We start from the raw sequence: 25,901 nt of genomic DNA on the forward strand, positions 1-25,901 counted from the left end.
TGTTTACTGTTAATCTGAAGAATTCTCCTTTAAATTGCTTCCTATAGTTTGAGGTGCTCACACATGCTTACCTATTGCTGCCTGTTTTTGTAAACATTGCCCATCTGATCTAATAATATGCAGATTTGGGCCTACCAATTCTTGCTACCTTAATTTCTATCATAGTCTAGGGATTAGATTCAGGTTCTGTTGTGTTTCCAGTGAATTTATGAAAGGTTTGTCATGGAGATTTTCTTTTTAAAACCAGAATATCTGGCATGGCCTTTCAATTATGACCATCAGGCTTAGAAGGTCCAAAGGGAGGTCTTTTGGATGTGCCAGCCTCCACTATATAGGGAAAGACACATTTGCCATAGGGTCAGTAATGTGGAAACTGTGATAGGGAAAGCTGACAAACTGCAGAGAGATTAACGTTAGGTAATAAACTGTACTTTCATTATAATTGTTAGCTTTTTGGACATTTCAACCATTTGCTGCCTTTTTTGCTATTATTGGGGGCTTTTGTCTTTAATTTTATTTTGTGATTGATTTCAGATCAGCGGTTAGTTTTAGTTGCTCTCCGTTACATAGTAAACTTTTTTTTTGCTGCAGAGGTTGCCTTTCAAAAATGATGAACGTGGACTTTTGTATCAGGTGCAATATTTTGGGGGTTTTCTTTTTTTTATTTTAATTTTATGCTGATAGGGGCTTTTTCTCAAAACTGTTCACCAGGAGTTGTTTGCGTTGCATATATACATTGGTTCAGTTTGGCACAATGCAAGCATGAATTACTAATACTTGAGGTACCGCTCAGGAAGCTGGAAATCACTATAGGACTTGGTGCTACTACATTGATATCCGCGGACTCGCAGGGCCTTGTCAAGTCTAATGCCCCATACACACGGTCGGATTTTCCGACGGAAAATGAACGATCGGATCATGTTGTTGGAAAATCCGATCGTGTGTGGGCTCCATCGAACTTTTTCCGTCGGATTTTCCGACGCACAAAGTTTGAGAGCAGGATCTAAAATTTTCCGACAACAAAATCCGATCGCATAAATTCCAATCGTGTGTAGACAATTCCGACGGACAAAGTGCCATGCATGCTCAGAATAAACTAAGATGAAAGCTATTGGCTAGTGGCCCGTTTATAGTCCCGACGTACGTGTTTGACATCACCTCGTTCCGAGCAATCGAATTTTCCAACAACTTTCTGCGACCGTGTGTATGCAACACAAGAAAAAATCCAACAGATTTTGTAGTTGGAATGTCCGACCGTGTGTATGGGGCATAATGCAACCATGTAGGCAGTTGTCCATTGGTTGCTGTTAAGTTATTGTTATTGTGCCAATGTTACTGTAATTCTAGTGTAGTGTTACTTTAAATATTCAGGCTTATTGTTGTGGGGCTGAGCCATGTGTAACTTCTTACTTAACAGATGTGTCATATCCTGTGTTCAGTGGATATAAATATCTGAGTATCGTCCTCGGGGAGAGAGTCCTATGGGAGTAGAGCTGTGAGAACCAACTGCTGTAATCTAATTTGTCCCCTTCTTTGTTTCCCGTCCATTGGGCCCGTTCTACAGGGAATCCAACTCTCATGGACTTTTGGTTGTAATGGACCTGGCCTGGAGAGTCACCAGAGTAAGGCATTGCAGTCATCATAAAGCGGTGACTTCCTGGGATGTGGGCCTATACGGTGAAGTGGATTCAGAATACAGCAGAGATCAAGTGTTAAGTGTCCAGGGAGGACACCAGGGTCTTATGAGGGTCTGGTGAGGGGTGGTGCATTTCTATATCACAATCTTGAAGTGCTTGAATCTTGTCTGTGGGCAGTACTGTGATGTTGCCATAACAATGGGGAGGGACCTTCCTCCGTCGTCGTTCCTTGTTATGGCAAGTTTCGAAAAAATCTGCGCTGCGGCCGGTGAATTGCGCATGCGCGAGATGGAGAGGCACATGGTGGTTACCCAGCATGCACCTCTCCAAAACGAATCCAGGAAGAGATCTCAATTGGGCTTCACATGCCAACATTCACAATGGCCACAAGAAGAGGCAGCAAATATTCAGTAAGAAATGTATATTTTTGCTAAATACATAATAAACATTGTATATTAGTTTTTGAACTAATATACTATACTTGTATTAGTAATAATGATAGGATCAATAAAAAAATGTAAACTACTGAAGTTGCTCCGACTTCAGAAAAGTTTCCTGTACTACTTCAAGGTGACTTCTAGGCAACTTGTACCCAAAGATTTCAATGGAAGTTGCCTCCTAGTCAGATCTCCATCTATATTGAAGCGACTTTACAGGAAAAAGAAAATAATTTACCCAGGTACTTCCCACATTTACCCAGGCAACCCCCTCCCTCCCACAGAGCTGATTATTCTGTAATTGGCCCCAGCCAAAGTCGCCTGTCTTGGAGGCAACTTTAAGTTGTGTTGTAAGTTGCGCAAAGTCACGCTAAAGTCACCTCCAAACCTTCTTGCAAAGTTGCACTGTAAATCGGGTTTCAGCTGTGTGAACCGACACTTACTGACCATCTGTTCTGGAACCTGCCTTTTGTTCGCAGCACACCGCTACATCATTTTAAAGTAAAGTTGGGTTATGAAGTAGGCTATAAACGAAAAAGCTGTCCTGGGAGTAGAACCAGAGTGGCCAACCCTCCGAAGCAAAATTTACTGGCAGGATGCCAAAAATGTACAAACGGAACCAATTTTTTACTGCCACTGCAAAAAAAGTACCTAAAATTACAGTTTTCAGTACTAAACAGTGCACATATCAATATTTAAACTATAAACATATATCTAGTGGTATTAGCAATGTGTTTAAGTTTAACAAAAGTAAAAAAACATATTTCTGCATTGACATGAAGGTCAGGTTATTATAACCCTCTGATGTGGGGGGCACTCTGGGGAGCAGAGACCACCTTCCATACAGGGAATACACTAAGGTAAGGGGGGTTACTAATATAGGGGGGAACCCTTTATATCAGTGCCCCCTTACATCAGTGACTCCCCCTCAGATTGGCCTGGTGGCGGTGTCACTGACCTCCTCTCAGGTGCACCGTGCAGGGCTCAGTCAAATGGCTCCAGCTTGGTGGCTCTGGTTTTATCCTACAGGAGACAGTCAGAGGCTGCAGACATGATATAGGAGATGGTCAGAGACTGTGGACATGATACAGGAGATGGTCAAAGGTTGCAGACATGATACAGGAGATGGCCAGAGACTGTGGACATGATACAGGAGATGGTCAGAGTCTGCAGACATGATACAGGAGATGATCAGAGGCTGCAGACATGCTAAAGGAGATGGTCAGAGACTGCAGACATGATACAAGAGATGGTCCGAGACTGCAGATATATTACAAGAGATGGTCGGAGATTGCGGACATGATATAAGAGATGGTTAGAGGCTGCAGACAGGATACAGGAGGTGGTCAGGATACAGGATATAGCAAGACAGAGATTGTATACAATGATTTTGTACAATCTCATCACTGTCATTTTTGTTTGGTAACTGTTGCCTGTGCCTGTCTGTGGCCATCACATAGATAACAGCCAAAATGACCAGTGGTTTTCTTAGGATTTTGGACCATCTTATATATTATTACAATCATTTTCATTTCCATGAATTATGTGTTTCCTCATATATATATCACCATTTACTCATATATCATTTGGTCACGTTAGTGAGAGTTTATTATTTTATCATTAAACATTTAATATATTTATCCATTATTCATTTTTTATGTATACAGTGATAGTATTTAGTCAAAATTGGAAATGAAAATTATTGTAATAATATATAAGATGGTCCAAAATCCTAAGAAAACCACTGGTCACTTTGGCTGTTAGCTATGTGATGGCCACAGACAGGCACAGGCAACAGTTACCAAACAAAAATGACAGTGATGAGATTGTACAACATAAATAATCAATAAAAAGTGTCTTAATTTAGTGAATAAAATATGACTCATATTGTATTCACTAAATTAAGACACTTTATTAATTATCTGGTAGAACGGTAAGCACTGTTTGCACTTTAGGTAAGAACAGCAGGTCACAAGTTGTGTGCATGTTTTCATAATTTATTCAAGGGGGCTACAGCCAGGGTGTGCTCAGTGCTGGCCAGTGGCACTGGTCAGGGCTTTGTCTGTCTGTCCAGGCCAGGGGGTGAGTCTGACAGGCCAGGTCTGCGCTGTCCATTTTACTTATGGACGGTGTTGCTGGTCACTGGTGCCACTGCCGCTGCCAGCCCTTGCTGGCTCCTCAACTTTCCATTCCCAGGCTCCTCCTTCAGCCCGCACGGCTCCTAGCAATCCTCATCAGTGGGCGTGGGCGTGGGCGGGTCAGGCAGTGTGGAATCAGGATCGGATTGTCTCTGGGATTTCCGGAACTGCGCGCGCATGCGCAGTTCTCACCCGATCCAGTTGCAAACATTTTTACTGGCACTTCTCCCTTACTACGGGCTTTCACGGGCACCGAAAAAAAGCCTTTTTTTATGGCCTGTCCGTGAATATATGGGCGGTTGGCAACACTGAGTAGGACATGGGTTTTACATGGTAATCATCAAATACATTATATGTTAAGGAAATGCAATGTCTTTTACAGATGTTCCTTATGTGAAGGCAAAGTGTAAAACATACTTCTGGATTAAAGTCAAATATAGTCTTAAAGTGGTTGTAAACCCTTTACAACCACTTTAACCTACAGGTAAGCCTAGATTAAGCCCCCGTTCACACCTATGCGAATTAGATGTGCGTTTCCCCACATCTAATTCGCATAGTAGGAGAATTTGACTGGCTCCCTATGGAGCCCGTTCACATATCTCCGGGGCGGCTGCGGATCGCACTGCAAAAAAAGTGTGTATCTTTGGCTCCATTTCAGGGTCGAATTCAGTCATAGAATCGGCCCTGATTCATCCCTGAAACGGGGGAACAGGGACGCACAGTGCTCCTGTGCATTCCGCAGCGGGTTATCGTGTGAACCCAGGCTAAGGCTTACCTGTAGGTGCTTGAAGGCTTACCTGCACGGTCTAGGAGATATTTGCAAATCGCCATACAGGGATATCTTCTGCGCATGAGCCAGAGTTTCTAGCTCGTGTCATGCCGTTAAAGGTGGCTCCTGCGCGCATGCGTGGGAGTGACGTCACGCGACTCCGGCCAGTCAGTTTGCGGCCCCGGAAGGAAGAGGGGTGAAGAATGGATTTAAATAGTTTTTTTTAATCGACTTTGAATCGTTTTTGAAATTACGAAGAGAGTAAAATAGAATAGAAAAAATGGAATAGAATATAAAAGAATAGTATATAAAATAAAAGAATAGAATATAACAGAGTAAAACAGAACAGAATACAAAATAAAGAATAAAAAAAATTAACAAATAGAATAGAAACAAATAGAATAGAAAATAAATAAATTGAGTAAAACACAAAAAAATGTAAGATTAAAGAACAGAATAAAATAGAATAGGAATAGAATAAAATAAAAAATAAAATAGAACAGAATAAAGTAAAACAGAAAAAATATAAAGATCTTCTGAAATTCAAATCTATAATAGAATAAATTTGAATACAATAGAAGAGAATAGAATAGAAAAAACAATAGAATAGAATAAAATAGAAAAAAACAATAGAGTAGAATAAAATAGAAATTATCAATTCAAATTTGAATAGAAAAGAATAGAATAGAGTTAAAAAAACAATAAAATAGAAAGAATATAACCATTTTCTAAAATTCAAATAGAATAAATTTGAATTTGAATATGAATAGAATAAAAAAAAATACTAGAATAGAAAATAAAATAATATAATTAGCTATAATAAAAAAGAAAAGAATAGAATTAATATAACCAGCTTCCAAAATTCAAACAGAATAGAATATAATATTTCAAATTCGAAAAAAATTTAATGAATTCTGAAAACAAATTAAATTAATTTAATTTATGTAAATAAATAATCGAAATAAGATGAAACAAAACAATTTGTTTGGTTCTGCACATGTCTAATTGACCATCTAAAAGCCTTTTTTTTGTTTTGGATAGAGTGAGAAAGGGTAAGTATTCTTTTGTTATTTGTTGTTCACTTAAGCCCCTTACACACAAGTAAGTACAGTAGGTGCTGGTGGGGTGTCATTAAATGTTTTACTGCTGTTGTATGCATTGCACTGTGCAACTGTGTAGTTACAAAGGCTGCCTGAAATGGGAAGGAGTTAACTGTGTCTAGACTCTTTTCCCGGGCTTTCTGAGTCCTGCCCACTGCTGTAATCCACATAAATACCAGGGAGGGCTCTCTCTCTTCCACATGGGATTTGCAGAGGAAGAATTGCTGCAACATGTAGTCCTACTGGAGCATGTGGCTCCCTTCTGGGTCACCCTGCTAGGGATTCTCCCTGGACTAAAAACTTACCATCACTGGACGTTTGCTGAATGGACTTTGGTCCTCTGGTAGGTATGAGCCTGGGCAGCCCGCATTAGTTAGTTAGGACTGGACTCTGTTTTATGTATGGTGGGCTGTTGTACTTTGTTGCTGAATCTTCAGTAAAGCTGTTAACTGTTGCATGCCTAGTCACCAAAGGGGTGCATGGTGGTCAGTGGCATATCAGAAGAACAAGGCCTGTAAACAAGCACATAGGGGTACAATAACAAGGGCACTACGAAGGTTTAATTCAGTAGAAGAGAAGAGTTGAAAATCAATTGCCATGGGTAACCAGAAATTGGTGAGAAGTGTATAGCAACTTGTCAGGAAGGTACCTTCTGAGGGCGACAGGTCCTCTGGTAGGAAGGGGGTCAGTGACCTGGCTCTCTCCCTGGCAGTTGGTCCCCCAAAAGTAACTAGGGCCGAACCCACGTTATGGAGATATATACCTTGCTGCATAGAACAGAAGAGTGAAGGAGGTAAATTAGTGCATGAATGAGGTCCATGCATGGTGTTCTTTGTGGCCCCATTCACTGGGAGTGGCAGAGGTACGCTGGATTGGTGGAAAGGGCTCAGGCTCTGGAGTGGCCATCCTAAATGTAACATACATCGAGGAAGGTGTTTAGTAACATGGGACAACATGTTTTACAGAGGGACTGTGTAATTAACTACTGCACACAGTATTTGGCTCATTTCTATTTTATATGGCCGGGGTTTCAGACTTAATGTTGACTTTCACATGAATGTGGGCCCGCCTGATTCTGGGCAAATACATGAGGAAAGGTACCCTCACGTGCAGGGCAAGTAGGCCCTGCCCACCCACAGGGTCGCCCAGCTAAAGTGCCTTCCTCTAAGTGTTTTAGTGTGCCCCAGTTGGACAGGTGCAGTGTGCAGCCTTGCTGCAGGCAGCCTGTCAAAGTCTATGGCAGCCTGTGGCTGGAAGGGCCTTAACGGTGTACCAATTGGTATCAGCGCTGAGGGTTTTGTGCATTCAGAGATGAAGTTCCAGAATGTAGAAGACTTCCTGATTGTTGCATATTTCCCTTCTGCAGCAAAGAGCCAGGAGGGGTACAATGGATCTGGGTCCAATGTCCTTACTGTCTGCTTTAGAAGTGCAAGTGAAGAACAATTAAAGGAAAATACAGTATGTCCAGAAGGGACACAGGGAAAAAAAAGTTAGCGGAGTAACCAGGCTTTTACTACTGTGCCCACATTGGATAGATTTCCCATCACTTTGTAAAAAATGATTGTCAAACAGAACAGGAGGGGGGAATCTCAATGGGAACACAGACAGCAATTAAAACATGGAAGAGAAAAAAAGTTGATAGTAGCGTTCTCCTCTGTGGTGGTAAGAGTGCTCACAGATATTCCTATAGTGCAAACTTAATCAGAGCTTGCACCACCAGCTAACCAAACCACTCACCTCAGATATCAGACCCCTGAACTAGCAGATGGGTCAAATATGCGTTCTCCACTAACAGTGGTCGTAACTAGTAGTCTGGGTAGGCAGATGGATAGGAAGAGACATCTTGCCAATTTGCACAACCTCATGTTGTTACTCTCGCTTTCCAACCATGGTGCCATAAAATGCAGTATTTCAATTTAAGACTCTCTAAAGAGGTACCTCTTACAGTTGACAGTAGGCAAAGTTCTTGTAAAGTAGCTATCTGAGTGAGCGGTCTTTAGCTCTAGTTCTTCAGCTGGCTAGCATTGGGGCCTAGTCTTTATGGTGACACACATGAGTACAGTCCAAGTAAAGTCTGCATGCATTAAATAATGCTGCTAGTTAGATGGCCAGTCCAAAAGTGTTCAGTCTCTGCTAGCAGCAACAGGTTAATAGCAGTAGTGTCCTCTCACCAGTCCCAGTAATAATGCAACAGGGGTCCTGCTGTTCAGTTGTCAGTTAACTTCTGTATCTCACTGGAGGGATTCAGGCCCTCAGCACATGGTCTACAACTTCTAGCAGTTTTATGTGCACACAGGAGCTGTAATGTGCACAACTTGGTCTCCTCCTTGGCTCAATCTATCAGGACTCCAAGAAAACACACAGGAAAGGGTTATACCAGATTGGTGTGTAAATTTTAGTCTTTTTAAAACCACAATATTTTAACATGCAACTAAGTCAAAGCCATAAAAACACTAACATCAGTCAGTTAACACCTTATTGTGTTTAACACTAAGCTTTTAATAGACTGGATATCTAACAGCATTGTCCAGCTACTGATACCACTACATGGTATTTATGACTCTGTGTTACTTTGTTTCCTACAAGATGTACCCACATCCTCCACAATTTCTACATGGTCACCCTGTGATCATTATAATTCCTATAGTTTGGACTATTGGTCCTTGAAAGAAAGAAAAATACTTATAAACATACCTATTTAGGACACCCAACATTATTATTACTATTACTACTAGTTATTGAGCAGGAATAAGCACAAACATATTTCACAGCACAATTAGACTGTAACATGCATGGGCAGGTTTTGGAAGATTGTATAAGACTTGTAGTACTATTTGCTATGTAGCTGGATGTAACCCACTGTTTTATACTGACTTTGCATAAATGTATCCATAGACCTTAGAGGTCTTACATAATAAGCACTAACACTTTGCAGTGAAAACATTTGTTTATTCACTTAAAGCGGAGCTCCACCCTAAAGTGGAACTTCCGCTCATTGGAACCCCCCCCCCCAGCGCCACAATTGGCACCTTTCAGGGGGGAGGGGGGTGCAGATACCTGTACAGTACAGGTATTTGCACCCACTTCCAGCATAGATATCCGCAGAATCTGCGGATATTTACGCGGGTCCCCCGCTGTCTGCTGGGAAACACACGGATCCCAGAGACAGCGGGGACCATCCTTATTGCGCAGCGCGACTCGCGCATGCGCAGTAGGGAACCAGGAAGTGAAGCCGCAAGGCTCCACTTCCTGATTCCCATACCCAAGATGGCGGCGGCAGCACCCAAGAGACGATCGAGAGATCGGCTTCGGGTGCCGACATCGCGGGCGCGCTGGGCGGGTAAGTGTCCTTATTTTAAAAGTCAGCAGCTGCAGTATTTGTAGCTGCTGACTTTTAAAAAAAAAATTGGCGGAACTCCCGCTTTAAAGAATAACTAAACCAAAATTTTAGAAAAATTTAATATATTTCAGCTTATCAGTTTCACAAATTTAGTGGCGCCATTCGTTTTCTTTTTTAAGGCTATGTATATTTCTGGCAAGTACAGAAAATACCCCTTAAAGGGGTTGTAAAGTCAGAAGGTTTTTTCTCTTAATGCATGCTATGTATTAATATAAAAAGCCTTCTGGGTGCAGCCTTCTGGGTGCAGCAGGATGGCCAAGACTCTCCCTCCTGATTGGCTCCCGCTGCTGTCAAAGCCAGCTAGCCAATCAAGAGAGAGATGAGGCAGGGCCGGGCCATGGTTCTGTATCTGAATGGACACAAGGAGCTGTGACTCGGCTTGGATGCCCCCATAGCAAGCTGCTTGCTGTGGGGCCACTCGACAGGGGGTTGGGGCCAGGAGCACAGAAGAGGGACCCGAGAAGAGGAGATTTCTGGCTGCTCTGTGCAAAGCCACTGCACAGAACAGGTAAGTATAACATGCTTGTTATTTTTAAGGAAAAAAGAATGAGATTTTACAATCACTTTAATCTTGCCAAAATGCTAATTTCGATCATAATGAATAACCCAAAAAAGAAAAAAAAAAGAAAAAAGAAATCAAAACTATTTTTTCGGCAGTGCACATGTCTATTGACTAGCTGGACTGGGTGCTGCTTAGTTTTTGGAATTTGTTTCAACATAATTGTCCTACCCATATCTACCACTTTAACTGAACCTCATTTGGAGGGAATGTCCTTATTTTGGAACCAAAATCACTTTGTCCCTATTTGTCCCCGTTTCCCTCTTTTGATGATGTATACAGCTCTATATTAGTCAAACTATTTAACTACCAAAAGTGTTATACTACGCTAAACCAATTACCCAACCTCCTAATTATTGCATTTGTTATTTGGAAAAGCCAAAATAAGGGATAAGTAATTGCAAATAACCCATCATTTTTTGCTTACTAATTATTCATAGTCCATATAACTGGGGTGTGGCAGGGCATTTGTCTACAGTACATTGTGTGTAGTGAACAATGTCAAAAAGTTGGGAGGTATGTTGATTTATAATCCTCCTCATCGGGTGACAGTGTTGGCCTAGCAATTGACCACTGAGGCACCATCACTGCTTCTTGAGAGAAAGCCTCCTGCTCCCTAATATTAGAAGCATTGTGTATTGGCACCAGCTGATACATAGGAATGGAACGGTGGAGGAATACATCAGTATAATTGGGTGGGTTAACTCCTTCCCGGCCAGCGCCATCAGTATATTAAAATCAATATTACAATAGTGTATTACAATCAATAATGATTCAGTACTGCACCTGTGTGTAAATATATGGATTAAACCAATAAAACCTTCACATTTAACCAATGTGTAAATTCAATGCGTGATCAAACCATTTCATATACAATCCAACTGAGATGATTGTCCATGTATTTTTTCTGAGCTTCCCAGCATGATAAAGCTGATTGTCGTTAGGTGAATATGGCACAGGAAGAAGATTTTTTTGTTTTTTTCAGAAAGACGTAGCAGAATACATTTTGGCCTGAACTTAAAGTGGATGGCCACCCTGAAAAACAAAAATACATAAAAATGTAGCAAAAAATCAGTAAAAAAAAAAAAATGAAAAAAATGTTTTTGTTAAACTTAACAGAAATACCTGTTGCTAGGCATATCGTCCTAATCTGCCTCTTCCTCCTCCGCGGTGATCTTCGCTCTTCTCTCCTCCATGCGGCATCTTCTGGGTAATGGGGCGCTGTGTGTTCTGGGAACTGTGTGTCCCAGAACACAGCGCGCCCCATTCACAAAGCGCTGCGTGACTTGCGCATGCGCAGTAGGAAACGGGCAGTGAAGCCGCAAGGCTCCACTGCCTGTTTCCCTTCGTTGAAATGGCGGCGCCAGGATCCGAGAGCCGAGGGACGGGTCAGCCTCAGGCGACCGACATCGCGGGCGCCCCTAGACAGGTAAGTCTGCTTATTAAAAGTCAGCAGCTACATTGTTTGCAGCTGACTTTAAAAAAAAAATTATAAAGCTGGCCCTCCTCTTTAAGAAGATTTTTTTTTATTGGATATGTTTTATAACAGAAAGTAAAAAGTATTGTTTTTTTTTCAAAATGTATGCTTTTTTTTTCGTTTATAGCAAAACAATAGAAAAACACGGTGGTGATTAAATACCACCAAAAGAAAGATATATTTGTGGGGAAAAAAATATATCAATTTTGTTTGTGTACAGCAGTGGTCTACAAACTGCGGTCCTGGGGCCAGATATGGCCCTTTGTTTGCCTTTATCTGGCCCTCGAGGCCTTATTCCTTCCACTGTTACCCACAATGAGGCATAATTCCTTCCACTAACAATAAAAATGGTGCACTATTACTCCCACTGACACCAATTATTTCTGCTACAAAAAAATCGGGTATTGTTTACTCCCACTGGGCACAGTCCGGCCCCCTAAAGTCTGAAGGACAGTAAACTGGCCCTTTCTTTAGAAAGTTTGGAGACCCCTGGTGTACAGCATTGCATGACCATGCAATTACCAGTTAAAGTAGCGCAGTGCTGAATAGTAAAAAATGGCCTGATCATGAATGGGGTAAAACCTTCCAGAGGTGAAGTGGTTAATGGAAAAATAAAGCCATCTATGACCTACATAAGCATTTCCTAAGATAATGCAATGGTTCCAGGTTGAATAATCAAAATGCTCAGCAGTAGTATCCTAGGGTGCTGACATCGGTAAATTCTTCATAAGGGATGAAGATTGTTGATCATGGCACACATGGCAAAAACACATTACATATTTCCTTGGGTCACCTAACATGCTGGTTTCAGGTCATGTGACTCCAAATAAAAGCATTACAGGACTTGATTGTCACATCTTAAAAAAGTTTACACTCACTCTGTTGACCTCGCCATCCTTTCTTAATGCCTGTCCGGCAAAGTAAATTGGACCTATTTTAGTTTAAGTTCTGCTTTAGTAAGCAAAAAAAGAAAAGCATGTTCAGCAATCTTCTGCGTTGTTTTGAAATGCATGCATGAAATGAGGTGGCATTTTTTTAAATAATAACAATAATATTAACATGTAATAGTAAGCAGATGTGGTAATAGATACTTGGTAAGCCAATAACTCCTTTCTACAATTCCGCTTGTCTTTGATCACAGAAACAGTTACAGAAAGACATTCTTCAAACAAAGCAGCGTTATGAATGATTGCTTTCTGAGCCCACATATAAATAACCATCCTTGCATACTTAAGGGAAGATCAATTTTAAGATTAACAAATGCAGGTGCCCAGGCGTTTTCCTAAACCTCTTTACTGAACGGCGATTGTGATCAGAGATATCGAGTTCCCTGGGTAAATATAATAAGCATAAAAGGTTTCATAATGTAAAAGAAAATGCAAAAATATAAGGAAGGCATGCAGCACCATATGCAGATTACCAGAAACATATGTGTTTTCTGTTCCTTCACATATATTTTGGTCTCGCATGCCTTTACATTAAATAAGATTAGGATGTGGGAAGTATGACAACCTCATAGTGCTTTTTTTTGGGGAAGTAGAATTTCTTAAAGCCTGAGATTTTACAGGAGCCTTTTTGAAAGCGTACTTGTTACCCACTTGTTATGTAATCAAAGGATCTGTATTTTTTTTTTCATTTACTAAAGTACTAAAGCTATCCATCGATATGGCCAGGTATCCCATGTTTGTGGGTGGGCTCTTAAGTCTGCCAGCCATAGTTGTAGGGGCCAAAAGATTGGGTACATTAGAATAACTGTCCCAGTCGCTATAGTACCCCACTAATAAGCCAGTCCCAGTGGCCCAAATTCTATTACCTCTTCCCATTCCCCAATCCATCCTCTACAGGGGTCAAACTCAATTTGATCGTGGACCACATCAGCATTATGCTTGCCCTCAAAGGGCCTGTTGTATCTTTAAGTCTATATAAACTTATCTACTCTTTATCATATTAAAATATTGCTTCTACATTCAGTTATTACTGGTTTTAGTAATAACTTAAAGTGATACTAAAGTTAAAAATAACAAACATGTTATACCTACCTTCTCTGTTGTAGTGGTTTTACACAGAGCAACCCAGATCCTCCTCTTCTTGGGTCCCTCTCCTGGCGCCTCCCTCCTGTTGAGTGCCACAGCTCCCTGCGTCCATTCAGACATGGAGCCACAGCCCGGCCCCACCCCATTTCTCTCCTCATTGGCTGACAGACTTTGATTGACAGCAGTGGGAGCCAATGGCGCATACGCTGCTGTCTCAGCAGCATGAAACTGACACAGCCATGTGGGGCAAACTGGCCTGGGGAGGGGGGCAGGCCGCTGCATCGCCGATTTACTCACTGACAGTACTTGTCCTGTGTTTCCGAGACCTGTCTCCTTGACGCCAAGTGCTTTGGCTCCACCCACCCCACCCTCCGGCAGCATGCTCAGAGGAAAGGGAACCTGCCAGGATTTGAGAGCAACTTTCAATACTCAGAGGTGAGGCCAGGCGCCAGGGATTGGGTAGAATACCATGTTTGTCATGAGGCACTGACTGCAGAGAGGATGGCAGTGGTGGAGGTGTGATTATCCCACAAAGTCACCTGCATGCAAATATTTTGTCCATCACTGAAGACACTTTGGATTGTTTATTGATCTATGGACTATCTATGTTTTATTCTATTTTAATATTCTTTTATTAGTGTAATTTAGCGCTGCATCTTCTTTATATATGTTTTCGGTTTAGGTATTTGAATTTTGACCCTTGGTGTTCAGCCGCTATTTTTGACAGGGGTTTATATTATTGCGCTGATTTGTTCTATATATAGAACTAGAAATACGGTTGAATGAGAAGGATTAAAATTTTGTGGGAATTTCAGAGACCTGGCTCAATAGCTCTCATCATTGGCTGGCAACCATTCAAGGGTAGTCCCTTTATCACAGGGATAGAGAGAGTAAAAAGGGGAGGGGTATGCCTTTATATCAAGATGAATGTACAAGTGAATGTGAGAGATGACATCGATAAGGGAGCTAGGGAGGAGGTGGAATCCTTATGGGTAGAGCTCCAAAGGGATGAAGCTAACGGGAAAATAATACTGGGAGTATGCTATAGGCCCCCTAACCTGAGGGAAGAGAAGGTGACAGACCTCCTATCACAATTTGGATTAACAGCAAGGATGGGAAGTGTAATCATAATGGGGGATTTTAATTATCCAGACATAGACTGGGTAGAGGGAACCACACATTCGTCTATGGCTCGCCAGTTCCTAAATGTCATGCAGGACAATTTCATGGGTCAGATGGTAGACGAACCAACTAGAAAAAAAGGCGTTACTAAATCTACTGATTACCAACAATACAGACCTGATCACGGATGTGGAAATTCGGTGCAATTTAGGAAACAGCGATCACAGGTCAATTGGCTTCAGTATAAATCACACAAATAGGAAACATAAGGGGAACACAAAGACGCTGAATTTCAAAAGAGCCAACTTCCCTAAACTACGAACCTTGCTAGAAGATATATATTGGGATAAAATCTTAGAAACAAAGAACATAGGGGAGAGATGGGTTTGCTTTAAGAGCACGTTAAATAAGGCCATTAGCCAGTGCATTCGATTGGGAAATAAATTTTAAAAAGCGAACAAAAGTCCTGGATGGCTTTACTCCAATGTAAAAATGCATATAAAAGCATAGGAGAAGGGCTTCAAAAAATACAAGGCTGAGGGATTGTCATCAGCATTCAGACTTTACAAAGAATGCAACAAGATATGTAAGGGTGCCATTAGGGTGGCTAAGAAAGAAAACGAAAGACACATAGCGGAGGAGAACAAAAAAAATAACAATAAATTCTTTAAGTGTATAAGCAGTAAAAAAGGGAGGACAGACCATAGATGGCGAAGGTATTGAATTTATTCTTCTCCTCGTCTACTCAGGGGGCTTCAGTAACCAAAACTGCAGTGTTTGTCCTCATGACACATCACAGGAAGCACCCTCATGGCTAACAGAGGACAGACTTAGAAATAGACAGGTACTTAGGGAACTCAGTCAAGTAATTGCCAGACCATTGTTCCTAATTTTTACTGACTGTCTACTGACTGGAATGGTACCAGCTGATTGTAGAAAAGCCAATGTAGCACCAATATTTAAAATAGGGCCAAAATACATCCCTGGTAAATACAGACCAGTTAGCCTAACATCAATACTATGCAAGCTCTTGGAGGGGATGATAAGGGACTATATACAAGATTTTAGTAATGAGAGTGGTATCATTAGCAGTAATCAGCATGGATTTATGAAGAATCGTTCTTGCCAAACCAATCTATTAACCTTCTATGAGGAGATGAGCTGCTATCTAGATAAAGGAAAGCCAGTAGACGTGGTATATCTGGATTTTGCAAAAGCATTTGACACAGTTCCCCATAAACATTTACTGTACAAAGTAAGGTCCGTTGGCATGGACCAGAGGGGGAGTACATGAATTGAAAACTGGCTACAAGGGCAAGTTCAGAGGGTGGTGATAAATAGGGAATACTCAGAATGTACGAAATATGAATGCAATCTACTCAGTTGGGGCAGAGCCTCTGGGGGAATCTAGGGCGAAAAGGACCTGGGGGTCCTAGTAGATGATATGCTCAGCAATGGCATGCAAGCTGCTGCTAACAAAACAAACAGAATATTGGCATGCGTTAAAAAGGGATTAATTCCAGGGATAAAGCGATAATTCTCCCACTCTACAAGACTTTGGTCCAGCCTCACCTGGAGTATGCTGTCCAGTTCTGGGCACCAGTCCTCCGGAACGATGTACTGGAAATGGAGCGAGTACAAAGAAGGGCAACAAAGCTAATAAAGGGTCTGGAGAATATTCGTTATGAAGAAAGGTTGCGAGCACTGAACCTTTTCTCTCTGGAGAAGAGACGCTTGAGAGGAGATATGATTTTACAAATACCGTACTGGTGACCCCACAATTGGGATAAAACGTTTTCACGGAAGGGAGTTTAATAAGACATGTGGCCACTCATTAAAATTAGAAGAAAAGAGGTTAAAGCTTAAACTGCATAGAGGGTTCTTTACTGTAATGCCGTGTACACAGGACCAGACTTTCCGGCAGACTAGGTCCGACTGTGTTCACACGACAGACTTTCGGCAGAGTTCTGATGGACCTTCCGAACGAACGGACTTGCCCACACACAAACTGAATAAATCCGTTCTAAAGTCCATTCGTTTTGAACGTGATGACGTAAGACGGGACTAAAAATGGAAATTCGATAGCCAGTTGTCAATAGCTTCCCTTGCGTCGTATTTGGTCCGTCTGACCAGCATACAGACTAACATTTTTCCCGATAGGAATTGAGTCTGTCGGACAAATTTGAAACATGCTCTATTTCTAGGTCCATCTGATTTTTTTTAATGTAAAATTATCGGATTAGTCCATAAACGATCGGATTGTCTGACGGACTGATTCCATCGGACCTAGCCTGCTGGAAATTCCAGTCGTGTGTACGCGGCATGATGCGGGCTGAACTCCGAAGGACTTTTCGACTGAGTTCCGCTGAAACGGACTTGCCTACACACGATCACATCAAAGTCTGATTGTTTAGAACGTGACATACGACGGGACTAGAAAAAGAAAGTTCAATAGCCAGTAGTAGTTCGTCGTCGTTTTTGGTCTATCGGAACAGCATACAGACGAGTGTTTTTCTCGATTGGAACTGGTTTCGGCAGAGTTTCGGCAGAAAGATTTGAAACATGTTCTATTTCTAGGTCCATCAGAATTTTAGACAGAAAAAGTCAGATGAAGCCCACACACGATCGGAATGTCCGACAGAATGATTTCGTCTGACCTTTTCTGCCAGAAAGTCCGGTCGTGTGTACAGGGCATTAGAGTGGCAAGGATGTGGAATTCCCTTCCACAGGCAGTGGTTTCAGTGGGTGGGGCATCGATAGTTTAAAAAATCTATTAGATAAGCACCTGAACGACCGTAACATACAGGAATATAAAATGTAATACTGACATATAATCACACACATGATGTGTCTTTTTTCAACCTCCCTTACTGTGTAACTAGACCTCCTCTGTAACTCTAAACAGGTAACCTGTACAGGTGTTTAAAGCATTGCCTATGGAGATTTTTAAGTATCGTAGTTTGTTGGCATTCCACGAGCATGCACAATTTTAAAATGTGGCATGTTAAGTATGTGTTTACTTGACCTAACATCATCTTTCATATTATACAAAAAAAATGGGGTATATATTGTGGGGTTTTTTTGTTTTGTTTTTTAGTTTATCAAAATATGTTTTTTCTCAAAAAAAAGCGATTGAAAAAACACTAAGAAAATACTGTGTGATGTAAAAATGTGTAAAAATCATCATTTTATTCCCTAAGAGCTCTGCTAAAAATATATATATATATATATATATATATATATATATATATATATATATATATATATATATAATGTTTGGAGGTTCTAAGTAATTTTCTAGCAAAAAATACTGATTTAAACTTGTAAACAAAAAGTGCCAGAAAAGGCTTGGTCTTACACAACATATGAACAAGCATATCCTTTATTTTGCAGATGGAGCAAACCTGTGAAGAAATCGATGAAATGTTTAGCAATCTGCTGGGTGAGATGGACCTCTTAACACAGGTGAGTCATATTAATACAAAAAAGCCACACAACTTGAAGACGCCCATTCAAAAGAAAATCCCTCATTTATTTTCCCTTCACATTAGCTGCTCCACAAAACTTTCCAGACTGGATAAATATTGTCAATGTAGAGACATTTCAAAGGAAAAAGAAAATTGGTCCACTCTGCCTCCTCTCCAGATTGTGAGAGGAACAGTCGGTGTGAAATCATTACAGCTAACTGCAAGGAACAGCTGTATTTCTGTGCCGCTAAAAAGAGATTTACTCTCTTAAGTCTATCCAAAATATTTCAAGGCCTAATCCAAAAAATGTCAACACATGCTGTTGCTTTTGTGAACAAGTGAAAGATTTTAAAACTAATTTTAATCTTGTTGCAAGAACTTGCATGTTTCGAAAACCCTCTGATTTCAACACATGCTTAATAAAGCAGATGTGAAGAGGAAAGGCCTGTAGAGGACACGGGTGTGGTTTCCATGACGTAAACTGTAGAACCTCATGTACAGATGGTAGAAATGATAGTTATGTGGCCATCACCTAGGCCACAATCCTCTGTGACCATTGTCTTTAGAGCTGCGCTCTTACATAACTTGTGAAATTAAGAAAATGCTTTAAATTCTGACATTTTAAGATATCTTTCTTTGAAGACCTGGCCCATTTAGACGTTTCCAATACATTGCAGTTTTCCATTTGTTAACCTGTGTTGCGGTAAGGCAGTCCATTCATATTGAACAAGCTGTCAACTTAAAGCGGGAACTTTACCCATAACTTTTTGATAAAAAATAATGTTCTTTAGCAAGGAACATACATTTCACAATAATAATTATGCTACCAAAATTAGTGTCTGCTGTAAATTGCCTCCAGCATTGCTCCTGTTTATTCTTGCTGGAGGCTGCCATTTTGCTGAAGCCCATAGTCTCTGAACAGTAGTGATGGGCTCGGGCATGTCCGGATCAAATCCTCCAGGAAGCCGGCACTGTACACCGACAATCATAGACAGCATGTATTTACAAGGTCCTGGACCTCCAAAGGCCTAATGATGACCTCCAGAGTCAGGAATAGCTGACATCCGTCTTGGTAGAGTGGGTTACAAGGCATGGTGGGTGTGATGCCAGACGGAGTGATGGGCGCCATATACTTTCTGAATACAAAAGAGATTTATTGTTTCTGAACAGAACTGTGGGAGAGAGGGTTAGGGCCAGGACACCCTTAAGTAGATGCAATGATAAGTGGCAGACTCCGAGAATTCTAAAGGTAGACAGCTATACAGGGGAAAGCCTCCAGCCACATACCACTTCTGTATAGGTAGGACCGCTGTCACCCCTATGACAACAAATCTTGTAACAGTCACTAACAATAGTTTAACTTAAAGTGATTGTAAGGCTACTTTCAAACTGGGGTGGGCAGGTATCAACGGTAAAGTGGGGCCTCTTTGCCGTAGTTTTAGCGGCGCTATTCGGCCGCTAGCGGGACGGTTTTAACCCACCCAGCGGTTGAAAAAGGGTTAAAACCGCATGCAAAGCAGCAATGCAACAGGTTTGGCGGTTTTGTTTTCAATGGGCAGGTGCGCTTTAGGAGCGGTGTCAGCGGCATCATTGAATTTGATTCACAGCAGCAGGAGCCAATGGCTGTGCTGCTATCAATCTATCCAATCAAGAGATGAGAACCCCGGGCAGAGAGACAGCGCTTCCCCATTGGGTCAAGTTCTAGAGCTCAGGTAAGTAAAATGGGGGGGCTGGGGGGCCGGTCACTGCCAGGTGATTTTTCACCTTAATGCATAGGATGCATTAAGGTGAATAAACATGAAGGTTTACAACCCCTTCAACTATTGGCACTACAGAATAGTTCTTCTCTCACACTACAGTCTCACTGTAGATATTTACTCACTGAGCTCCCAGTCTCTCACTAGACTTCCAGATCCAATCGCCACTGAATCTCCTGAACTCTTCCACAGCTAGCACGCTGTATACTCCTCAAGCATCAGCCCTGCAATCCTGCTGGGTCCCTAGCTTGGCACTCGATGCTCCTCAAGCCTCACTCCTGCTGTCCTACTGGGTCCCTGGCTTGGCACTTGCTGAAGTTTTCCCCCTTATTCACCGTCCCTGGCTGGGGAGAAGACTGCTCGGGTACTGGTTCCAGCTTACTCACTGTAGTCTCCGATAACAAGGTGGATGGACCCTTAGTGGCGACAGCTTCCCCTCTACCTCTGACCACAACTGGTTCCCTGTCCGGCTGAACCTTCACAACTTGGTTGGACTGCAATCCTGCAATCCCAACCCTATGCTGCTTCTCTTGCTTCTGGATAGGCCTCAGGCAGCCTAGCAGCCAGGTGTCCCTGGGATAGGCCTCTGGCTTGGCCTAGCAAACCCGGGTGACATGACACACGTCCACCCAGACAGCCGTCCTGGTTGGTTCAATCCAAACATGCTTGAGCCCATCACTAGTGAACAGCATTAAATCATAAAGAGGAACTAAACCCAATTTAACGGTTTCAAAATACAGTTTCATTCCTTGAATTGCTAACTGTCCTTCTAGCAGTGGAGCCATTGGCTCCCGCTGCTGTCAATCAAATCCAATGACGCTGGCGCCAGGGGGCAGGGCTGGGTCATACACTCAGCGTCTATGGTAACCCCCTCAGGAGAGCGCTACTCCTAGGGGGTTATCTGATGTGGGGTGTGGGGTGAGAGCCGTTGGGGACCCCAGAAGACCAGGATCGGGGCCACTCTGTGCAAAACGAGTTGCACAGTGGAGGTAAGTATGATATGTTTGTTATTTAAATTAAAAAAAACACGAACCCTTACATACAATTTAATGTTTTTCATAGCTATATCTGCAGAAGGTGCCATCCTAAAGACTAAAGACTAAAGTTCCACTTTAACACAACACTTTTTTAATACACAACACAGATTTTTAATAAACTTGCAGATTTTTATTTTATTTTAAGTGCAGCACACCAGAATATACAGACAGTTTACAGCTGTGCTCTGTGGTGCGCTCACACACACATGCATTGCGGTGTGCTGGTAAGGTGTGTTGGGGTGGCATTTGAAGTAAACAATGCACCACAGTCCCTTTTTTGCGTAAAAGTTCATAACGTGTGGTAAAAATCCAATAGTGTGAATAGAGACTTAAAGCAGACCTGTCACTTTGACCTCCATAAGATTCAACCCCCTTCCTAACCAGGCCATTTTTTTGTAAAACGGCAATACTTTAACTGAAAATTGCGCGGTTATAAAACGCTCTACCCAAATAAAATTGATGTCCTTTTTTTCCCACAAATAGGGCTTTTTTTTGTGGTATTTGATCACCTCTTCGGTTTCTATTTTTTGCGCTAGAAATAAAAAAAAAAACACAATTGTGGAAAAAAAAGTTTTTAGTTTCTGTTATAAAACATATCCAATAAAAAAAAAGAAAAAAAAAAGGTTTTTTTTCATCAATTTAGGCCAAGATGTATTTTGCATGTTTTTGTTTAAAAAAAATCCTAATAAGCGTATACTGATTGGTTTGCGCAAAAGTTATAACGTCTACTATTTTTATTAATTTTTTATTTTTTTTAACTAGTAATGGCGATTATCAGCGACTTTAAGCAGGGCTGTGATATTGCGGACAGTCGGACACTAAGGCCGCGTACACACGGGCGGACTGTCTGGCCAACTAAATCCGTCAGACAATCCGACGGACAGTCCGTCATACTTTGGAATGAACGGACTTGCCCACACACGGCACTTTTTGAGCGGACTAAAACGACGGACTAAGTCCGCCATACTATCCGCCCTACTTTTGAAATGAACGGACTCGCCCACACACGCGGAGGAAAGTCCGCTCATTTCGAGCGCGTCTCCAGGGGCCCGCGAAGGAGACGCCGCTCACCCCGCCGCCTGGTATGGACTTAAAGGGGAACCCCAACGCCGAAAAAAATCGGCATGGGGGTCCCCCCCAAGTCCACAACAGACCCTTGTCCGAGCACGCTACCCGGCCGGCCAGGAAAGGGGGGCGAGCGAGCGCCCCCCCCCCTCCTGAGCCGTACCAGGCCACGTGCCCTCAACATGGGGGGGTGCCTTGGGGAAGGGGGGCCGCGCGGCCCCCCCACCCCAAAGCACCTTGTCCCCATGCTGATGAGGACAAGGGCCTCTTCCCGACAACCCTGGCCGTTGGTTGTCGGGGTCTGCGGGCGGGGGGCTTATCGGAATCCGGGAGCTCCCTTTAATAAGGGGGCCCCCGGATACCGGCCCCCCACCCTATGTGAATGAGTATGGGGTACAATGTACCCCTACCCATTCACCTGTAAAATAAAAGTACCAAAAAAAAACACAACACACGAGATAAAATATTTTATTGCACAGCTCCGGGGGGTCTTCCGTCTTCGGGGGTCTTCTCGCCGGACTCCTCCGCTATCTTCTTGTAGCTCTTTTGCTAGCGGAGGAGTCCGGCTTTCTTCCTCGCCGCCGGCCTCTTCTCCCGACTTCGGGGGTCTTGTCCCCCTCTTCGGTTCTTCTCCCGGGCCACCGTGCCTTCTTATAGCTCTTTTACAGGCGGTGGCCCGGTCTTCTGTCGCCGCCGCCACCGCCCCCATGTTGAGGGCACGCGGCCTGGTACGGCTCAGGAGGGGGGGGCGCTCGCTCGCCCCCCTTTCCTGGCCGGCCGGGTAGCGTGCTCGGACAAGGGTCTGTTGTGGACTTGGGGGGACCCCCACGCCGATTTTTTTCGGCGTTGGTATTCCCCTTTAAGTCCATACCAGGCGGCAGGGTCAGCGACGTCTCCGTCGTGGGCCCCGCCTACCTGAATACCCGCTTGAAATGAGCGGACTTTTCTCCGGGCGGGAAAAGTCCGCTCACTTCAAAAGTAGGGCAGACTGGCACACACACGGCCGGATTGTCCGCCGAAATGCGAGTCCAGCGGACAGTCTTTCCAACATTCCGAAAGACTTAGTCCGCCAGACTGTCCGCTGAAAAAGTCCGCTCAAGCCCACACACGAGCGGACTGTCCGCTGAAATGTGTTTCAGCGGACTAAGTTGGACAGACAGTCCGCCCGTGTGTACGCGGCCTAACTGACACTTTTGACACTTTTTGGGGACCAGTGACACTAATAAAGTGATCAGCACTAAAAATATGCACTGTCACTGTACAAATGATACTGGCTGGGAAAGGGGTAATCAAAGGGTTAACTGTGTTCCTAGCCAGTGTTTGAATGTACAGTGGGACGTGCTTTTAGTAGGGAAAGAGATGGAATTTGTACCCTGCTTTGCAGGGACCCAAATGCCATCCCTTTCCTACTGTCAGATCAGCAATTTGCTTTGTTTACATATAGACAGATGTCCGTTCTGGGTCTCTGCCTAATGCACGGCTGGTGCCAGTGGACATTGAATCCGCGATACCCGCAGATCAGCTTGGCTGTAAATAATCACAGTGGGAGTGCAGTCCCTACCCGAAAATGTCGGGTCATGTACTAGGTATGTGGCCTGACACTAGACATGGGCGCCGTCAATAATTTGTTTCGTTCTGTTCAGTCACGGTTCTTATTAAAATTAATTCGTACTTCGTATTTCATGTCCGAAATTCAATTTCAATTCGTACGAAATACGAATTGTCGTTAGGTTCGTTAACTTGTACGAACGTTCAATTGAATTTAAAGGCAAAAATATACCTCAATATGACAGTCGATGCTGATGGAAGTTTGGTTTTTATCCGAAATACGAAATTCCGTTGAAGAATTTCCTATCCGAAATACGAATCTTCATTAGATGAGGGGCTCCAACCATCCCTGCGCTGTGCTGACTTCCTCCTGGGGATTCGTAAACAAAAGTTTGTATTTTGTACAAAATTCGGACACATGGCAATTCGTATTTCGGATCCTCCCGAACGTACGAATTTAGGGAAATTCGTACGAATTTGAGATTTGTACGAAACGAATCGCACATGTCTACCTGGCACAGGAGAGCCACCTTACTGCCATATATGTAAGTTAAGGTTAAGTAAAAGTGACAGGTTTTCCTAGTTAGGACACTCATGTCTTTGGAAATACCTAGGGATGAGCTTCAAGTTCGAGTCGAACATCGGGTGTTCGCCCATTCGAACAGTGAATTTTATGGGCCGTTCGCAGCAAATTCGAGCACCTCATAGTGCACTTCAAAACCGCAGTGCATTGCTGTATGATGATTGGTCAAAGCATACACCTGACCTGCATGCTTTGGCCAATCACAGCACGCTCCTCAGCGAGAGCCATAATTGGACAAAGGCAGGGTGCCTTTGGTCAATCATGACTCAGGGGGACTAAGTCCATGCCCCACACTATATAAGGCTGCGTACACAGCGCCCATATAGTGTGTTATAGTGGATGGAGATAGAGAGATTGAGCTAGATTAGGCAGCCAGGCTAGTTAGTGGCATTGTATTTGATCTATATACAGTCAGACTGCATATATATATGTAGCACTGACCCCCGAAGGAGCTGCTGGTTTTATTGGGCTTACCGTTACCTTCTTCTCCTCGATTCGTGTCTAGGGGTTTCCCGTGGTAGATGGCCCAGTAACTTTATTTTCAAAAAACGTAGACAACGAACAGTCTCTTAAAATAGGATCAGTGGGTTAGGAAGAAAGTTCAGGTACTCTTATGCCCTATACACACGATCGGACTATCTGGCGGACTTGGTCCGCCGGACCAGAGACCGCCGGACAATCTGCTCGTGTGTGGGCTCCAGCTGACTTTTTTTCCCAAAAGTCCAGCGGACTTAGAAAGACGTTTTGACCCAATTCGGCCGTCTGTGTGGTAGTCCGCCGGACTTTCGAAATTAACGGACTCGCCCGCACGCAGAGAAAAGTCCGTTCATTTTGAACGCGGCTTCTGGTAGACGGAACTGGCGAAGGAAGTGAATGTCGCCGCCTTCGGTGGCGAGATTGACACCTCGCTGGCCCCATCACCTGGTATGGACTTAAAGAGGAAGCCCTACGCAGAAAAAACTGACCCTTATCCGAGCATGCAGCCCGGCCGGTCAGGATAGGGGGTGGGGACGAGCGAGCAGCAGGAACAACAGAATAGGAGGACTTTAAAGGTTGCCACACATAGTCCCTGAATAAAGGAAATGAGCACTAGAATTTAAAGAGGGAGTCCACCAAAAAAAAATGATTAAAAGCCAGCAGCTATAAATACTGCAGCTGCTGACTTTTAATAATTTAACACTTACCTGTCCTAGTGTCCAGCGATGTCAACAGCCAAAGTCGAGCAATCTCTCGGCTCTCATTGAGGGAATCAGGAAGTGAAGCGTTGCGGCTTCACTTCCCGGTTCCCTAGTGCGCATGCGCGAGTCGCGATGTGCGTCGCAAGTGGTCCCCAATATCTCCTGGGACCTGTGTGTTTCCCAGGAGACAGCAGGGGGGTGGGGCATCTGTGGCTAGCTATTCCCGGAAGTGGGTGCAGATACCTGTATTATACAGGAATCAAATGAGCGGACGTTCCACTTTTCGGTGGAACTCCGCTTTAATGTACAAAGTTTATGATACATTAAAATCAAGTTGGGTAAAAACAGCTCATGTATATAAATTTCTAGCCCAAAATTGTATACAGTATAACAAACAGATTCTGTTGGGCCAGATCGCAGAGAATCCAAATATGGGTCTTGACCTCTACTTGTTTCGCCAAAAATGGCTTCCTCAGGAGATCCTGTGGTGTATCAAAAGCAAACCACAATTGCTTACAAAACTTTATAAAGCATATACCTTGAAAGTAACATTTCTCAAGCTTATTCTCAAAAACTATATCTAGTACTAGTGTA

General features: G+C 43.0%; 1 protein-coding gene across 1 annotated transcript in view; it reads left to right on the plus strand.

Annotated features, from left to right (window-relative positions):
* The window catches only part of APBB1IP (amyloid beta precursor protein binding family B member 1 interacting protein), a 191,392-nt gene that overhangs the window by 53,113 nt on the left and 112,378 nt on the right, over positions 1–25,901 (plus strand). The window contains exon 2 of the mRNA XM_077490997.1: positions 18,066–18,137. Coding sequence (XP_077347123.1) covers positions 18,066–18,137 — 72 coding nt within the window. The remainder of the gene's footprint in view (positions 1–18,065; positions 18,138–25,901) is intronic.

This window comes from Lithobates pipiens, unplaced genomic scaffold (assembly GCF_037356315.1).
Source record: "Lithobates pipiens isolate NorthernLeopardFrog02 unplaced genomic scaffold, aLitPip1_a1.2 Scaffold_19, whole genome shotgun sequence".
Taxonomy (NCBI): Eukaryota; Metazoa; Chordata; class Amphibia; order Anura; family Ranidae; genus Lithobates; species Lithobates pipiens.